Raw genomic sequence first — 6,721 nt, forward strand, 5'->3', positions numbered from 1 at the left:
ACCTTTGTAAATTCTTTCCAAACTAGTTGCTTGTTTTATGTTGAGTGACAAATTGCAATTATCATTATGTCCATTTAAAAGGATTTGCAGTGTGTGGGAGTGACCATTTGTATTACAAAAACCTTTGTAATCCTTTCCACTTGAGTTTTTGTTTGAAGACTCTTACATAGATATTCACGTTTTTCAAAAAACAACACATTTTTCGTGCTTTGAGTAGTTTAGAAAGTCGGTGGTTTTCAGGACAAAATGGTGTTTGGAGCAGGTTCAGCCTTTTGTAAGCATCAGTTGTATCCAAAATGAACACAATGATTTGAAGTGAAACGCTGCTCCTTTTGAAGCACTAATTATGGAAATGAACAGCAATACACGTTTTTTTTTCTGTGAAAAATTGGCACTCAAATTTACCATAATGCACAGGAAAGAAAAAAAAACAACCCTGATTATGGTACTTTGAGAATATAAACTATACTGATGAGCCAAAATATTATGACCACTCGCAAGTGACCTGAATAAAGTTGATAATCTCCAAACAAGGACACGTCAAGGTCTGGGTAGATTAGATGGTAAGCGAACAATCAGATCTCATAGTCACCATGTTTGATGCAGGAGAAATGGGCAGGAGTAAAGACCTGATGGACTTTGACAAGGGCCAAATTGCTATTGCCACACGATTGGGTCAGAGCATCTTTGAAATGGCAAGGCTTATGGGGTGCTCCCAGTCAGCAGTGGCGACTACCTACCAGCAGTGGTCCGAAGAGGGACAAACCACAAACTGGCGACAGGGTGTTGGGCACCCACGGCTCATCGATGAGCGAGGGCAATGAAGGCTATCATGTCTGGTTTGAACCAACAGAAGGTCTACTGTGGTACAAGTCACAGAAAATTTGGATGATGGTTACAGGAGGAATGTATCACAACACACGGTGCATCACACCCTGCTGCGTAGTCGCATACCAGTCAGAGTGCCCATGATGACACCTGTCCACTGATGAAAACGCCAACAATGGGCATGCGAGTTGCGGAACTTGGAACAATGGGAGAAGGTCACTGGGTCCGATGAGTCGTTTTCTTTTAGATTACGTGGATAGCTGTGTACGTGTGTGCGTTTACTTGGGGAAGTGGTGGCACCAGGATGTACTGTGGGAAGACAACAAACCGGTGGAGGGAGTGTGATGCTCTGGGCAATGTTCTGCTGGGAAACATGTGGCACATGTTAAACATGTGCCACATGCCACCTGCCTAAACATTGTTGCAGACCAGGTACACCCCTTCATGGCAATGGTATTCCCTGATGGTAGGGGCCTCTTTCAGCAGGATAATGCACCCTGCCACACTACACACGTGGTTGAGGAATGGTTTGAGGAGCATGATGAATTGTTCAAAGCGTTGCCCTGGCCTCCAAATTCGCCAGGTCTCAATCAGATTGAGCATCTTATCTGTGTGATGTGGTAGACCGACAAGTCCGATCCATAGCGGCTCCACCTCGCAATTTACAGGACTTGAAGAATTTGCTGCACTGGTTTTGGTGCCAGATACCACAGGACACCTTCAGGGATCTTGTAGAGTTCATGTCTTGGCGGGTCAGTGCTGTTTGGGCGGCACACAGAGGACCAACAGCTTATCAGGCAGGTGATCATAATGTCTTGGCTCATCAGTGTATGTCTGATTGACGAAACTGTAAATAAATATAACTATATTATATCCATCTATGTTTTCCAGATCATACTACCCCCATTATCATCATCACTAGTCATTCAGGCATGTCTTTTCGAAAAACATTCACAAGGGATGCAAAGAATCATGGTTCTTGTAGTTAACTAGCAATTATTAGTGCAAGCCTTCATTGAATCCTTTTCTTTTCGAAAAAATACTTGTGCCAGAATTGAGCGCCAGGACCCAAGAGTTGATCGCAGCACTTGAACTAAGTATAAGACACAAAAATTACCTGGGTGCAGATAGGGATGCGCAATGATATCGGCATGACATTGGTATTGGCCGATAAGAAATGTAAGAAGTTAAATATTAGCTTCAGCAGATATGAACATTTCTGGCGATGTGCCTGGCTGATAAGGTGACACGCTAACTATGTGCACGTAACGACGCTAAATTATTATGAGCGCCAGCAACAAGCTTCAACATGTCAGCTGTTTTTTGAAGTATCTGAAAATAGATGACAAAATTGCTATTTGTAATGCTTGTAAAGCACCAGTGATGCGAGGAAGTGTAAAACCACTCTCCTTTACCACTAGCAGTTTAATTATACATTTTAAGAGCCATCATCCTAACACCAGGTAAGAAAAAACAGCACCAGCGAAAACCTAACAGCAGCCTCTACTTCAGTCATTTGACAGAGTTGAGAGTAACAACCAGCCAAAGATGAAATATTGAATTCATCACTCGCGCCAGCCTTTCAGCGTGTTGTAAGGTTTCGGCTTCCACAAGCATGACGATGTACTTACAGCCACGGTACACTATGCCTAGCCATTGTTACTTTTCAGTTGTGGCCTTACCTGAACTATAAAGTGTTGCCTCCAATAACAGAGAAGCTCCTCACTGATGTCACTCATATTAGCTTTATCACGGATATCTGGATATCGAGTGTAAGCCCTGTCAGCATGTTGAGCCTCACTGCCCAGTGGATTGACTAGGACTTCGTGTTTATATCGGTATCAGCAATTGGTCAAAATGAGTTTGAAAATATCGGAATATCAGGGTGTCCAGGTAGTGTGGCGGTTTATTGCCTAACAACATGGGGATCGCTGGTTCGAATCCCCATGTTACCTCAAGCTTGGCCGGGCGTCGTTACAGACACAATTGGCCGTGTCTACGTGTGGGAAGCCGGATATGGGTATGTGTCCTGGTCGCTGCACTAGCGCCTCCTCTGGTCGGTCGGGTTGCCTGTTCCGGGGGGAGGGGGAACGGGGGGGGGGTGGCGTGATCCTCCCAGATGCTACGTCCCCCTGGCGAAACTCCTCACTGTCAGGTGAAAAGAAGCGGCTGGCGACTCCATGTATCGGAGGAGGCATGTGGTAGTCTGCAGCCCTCCCCGGATCGACAGAGGGGGTGGAGCAGTGACTGGGACGACTCGGAAGAGTGGGGTAATTGGCCGGATAAAACTGGGGAGAAAAAAAGGGGGGGGGATGTCGGCATATCAAATATCAGCAAAAATCCAATATCGGGCATCCCTAGTTGCAGATAATAAATGGAAAGAAGAAAACCAGCAATAGCACCAAGCACTTTACCACTCTTGACTGAAAGCATTTTCTGGTTTTTCATGTATGGATGTGTTTGTTTTTATCAGAATCAGAATCATGTTTATTGGCCATATCGGTTTGCACATACATGGAATTTGACTCCAGTTTTGTGGCTCTCTCAGTGTACTTAGAATAACAACACAACAATCTTCAGCCATACACACAAGGATTGATTATATACAGGCAAAATAAGAGGCGATTATACACTCACTGGCCACTTTATTAGGTACACCTTGCTAGTACCGGGTTGGACCCCCTTTTGCCTTCAGAACTGCCTTAATCCTTTGTGGCATAGATTCAACAAGGTACTGGAAACATTCCTCAGAGAGTTTGGTCCATATTGACATGATAGCATCACGCAGTTGCTGCAGCTTTGTCGGCTGCACATCCATGATGCGAATCTCCCGGTCCACCACATCCCAAAGGTACTCTATTGGATTGAGATCTGGCGACTGTGGAGGCCATTTGAGTACAGTGAACTCATTGTCATGTTCAAGAAACCAGTCTGAGATGATTCGAGCTTTATGACATGGCGCGTTATCCTGCTGGAAGTAGCCATCAGAAGATGGGAACACTGTGGTCATAAAGGGATGGACATGGTCAGCAACAATACTCAGGTAGGCTGTGGCGTTGACACGATGCTCAATTGGTACTAAGGGGCCCAAAGTGTGCCAAGAAAATATCCCCCACACCATTACACCACCACCACCAGCCTGAACCATTGATACAAGGCAGGATGGATCCATGCTTTCATGTTGTTGACGCCAAATTCTGACCCTACCATCCGAATGTCACAGCAGAAATCGAGACTCATCAGACCAGGCAACGTTTTTCCAATCTTCTGTTGTCCAATTTTGGTGAGCCTGTGCGAATTGTAGCCTCAGTATCCTGTTCTTAGCTGACAGGAGTGGCACCCGGTGTGGTCTTCTGCTGCTGTAGCCCATCTGCCTCAAGGTTCGACGTGTTGTGCGTTCAGAGATGCTCTTCTGCATACCTCGGTTGTAATGAGTGGTTATTTGAGTTACTGTTGCCTTTCTGTCAGCTCGAACCAGTCTGGCCATTCTCCTCTGACCTCTGGCATCAACAAGGCATTTTCGCCCACAGAACTGCCACTCACTGGATATTTTCTCTTTTTCGGACCATTCTCTGTAAACCCTAGAGATTTTTGTGCGTGAAATCCCAGTAGCTCAGCAGTTTCTGAAATACTCAGACCAGCCCGTCTGGCACCAACAACCATGCCACGTTCAAAGTCACTTAAATCACCTTTCTTCCCCATTCTGATGCTCGGTTTGAACTGCAGCAGATCGTCTTGACCATGTCTACATGCCTAAATGCATTGAGTTGCTGCCATGTGATTGGCTGATTAGAAATTTGCGTTAACGAGCAGTTGGACAGGTGTGCCTAATAAAGTGGCCAGTGAGTGTATATTGTCTTGTCGGAAGTCTTACTTGTGCGGGCTTGGCCCTGGTAAAGTCACTACTTGGGAAAAACCTGCTCTGTGTCTAACAATGAAAGACAAAAGACCAAACGACAAACTGAATTTTGCCCTTTCATTTCCCCTTTCAGCCGTCCCTTTCCCGCCCAGCCACCGGCTCACAGTCAAAGAAGTGTTTGACAGCGAGGGGAAGCCCAAGGTGGACGTGCTGAAAGCCCACCTCACCAAGGAGGGCCGCGTGGAGGAAGGGGTGGCCCTGAGGCTCATCGGAGAGGGTGCTGCCATCTTGCGCTCAGAGAAGAACCTGCTCGACATCGAGGCCCCCGTGACAGGTCAGCTTTTAAATCCTATACAGTGTTTGTGGGGTAAAACATTTCTTAATCTGTTAGAAATCCTGAGATAAAAAAAAAATTAGTGGCTACACTTGAACTTTAGTTATCCCTGTAGTAGGGGTCGATCGATATGGGGTTTTTTTTAAGGGCCGATATCGGTTATCGGTAAGTTATGGCGGCCGATAACTGATATTTGGGGCCGATATTCAGTTGCAGTAAATGTAAAAAAAAATGTGTGCCAAAATTTACAGCAACACAAACCCCAACACAAGGCTGCCTTTAAATGAACATATGTTTGATTGAATTTTGTGTAAAACAGAAAATATTTGAAAAAAATGAAGTGCATGATGTTCAAGGCACTACATAACAATCTGAGTGGAATTCTTTTTTAATTAAAAATAAATAACTTCCAGAACATGAAAATGGAATGAATTAAAACAGCATGGACAGCAGGAAGTAAACTTTGATCAAACTGAATAATTATAATATTAAAATAATTCCACATAAATTGGTTAAAGTGCTCCCAGCAGGCTTTGACTGAACTGAATGGAAAAATGTACATTAGTGTCATTATGTTCCCTTTCTCTTATCTTTAAAGTGATAGTTCGGGTGTTTTGAAGTGGAGTTGCATGAGGTACTTATCAATAGTCAGTGTATTACCTGCAGTAGACGGGAGTGTGTGCTCTCCCAGTTTGGAGATTCAGCAGGAGTAGCCAGCACGGAAGTTGAGGAATGGGACACAGACAAAACCCTCCCATGTGCTTTTTTTTTTTTTTTGGTCACGATTCAGTTATAAACAAATTTGGAACATTTATTGACAGCCCTACCAGTTTACCAAAGAGTTGGCCTTTGCTCTCTCCCTTTATGACAGTTTATGACCGTTTTTAAAAGCAACTGCCAATAATGTATTTTGAAGGAATGATGTTGCCAATGCTGAGAAGATTTAAAGACTTTTGCAAAATTTAGAAATGCCTTGAAAAATGTTCAGGTGAGTTCCAGCTATATAAAGCTTGTAGCTTCATTTTGAAGTTTATTTTCATAACCTTACTCCTGTGCAGCGAAATGTAATTGCTGCATTTATTAGAGTGTCTTATAGCTTTTACTCCTGATAATGCTGTAGTTATGTTTTTGAACACACACCTTGACCATTCTTGCTTGCTGTTTTTCTACGTTTCCCCTTTCTCCTCTTTTCACATCTCTCCTCTTCATGTGATTGTTTCAAAACCTTCTGTATGTAAGGAAATAATAAACATTTTCAATATGTGATTTAAAAAAAAATATCGGCTTGGCCGATAAAAAATATGCTGATAACAATAACGTGAAAAATGACATATCTAAGCGGATAATCGGCCAGACCAATAATTGGTCGATCCCCACCCTGTAGCTGGAATGGAGTTTGGGGTGGGGAGGGGGGGGGGAACACAAAATTGTGGCATTTGTGCAAGATTTTGGTTGTAGGCATTTTTGCTTCTTCTTTTTTTTGTGTTTTGCCAATAAATTATGTTTTATTGACAAGAGATTGCTGACATAACTCAGATATGCCTAAAATACATGTCTCTTAAGAGCGAATGGCAGCTTTAAAGTCTGTATGAATCTTAAAATGGCAGCCGCTATGCATTGAAGCTCATTTTGTGGATAAGTGCAGAAGCAGAGGGTCCATTCACTCCTGACAAACCTTTCTGACAAGTCACTCACCAAGT

General features: G+C 43.7%; 1 protein-coding gene across 1 annotated transcript in view; it reads left to right on the forward strand.

Moving 5' to 3' along the window:
• The window catches only part of LOC130130927 (protein phosphatase 3 catalytic subunit alpha), a 97,359-nt gene that overhangs the window by 33,611 nt on the left and 57,027 nt on the right, over nt 1-6,721 (forward strand). Inside the window, exon 2 of the mRNA XM_056300793.1 lies at nt 4,821-5,021. Within this exon, the coding sequence (XP_056156768.1) occupies nt 4,821-5,021 (201 nt within the window). The remainder of the gene's footprint in view (nt 1-4,820; nt 5,022-6,721) is intronic.

Source organism: Lampris incognitus, chromosome 20, assembly GCF_029633865.1.
Source record: "Lampris incognitus isolate fLamInc1 chromosome 20, fLamInc1.hap2, whole genome shotgun sequence".
Taxonomy (NCBI): Eukaryota; Metazoa; Chordata; class Actinopteri; order Lampriformes; family Lampridae; genus Lampris; species Lampris incognitus.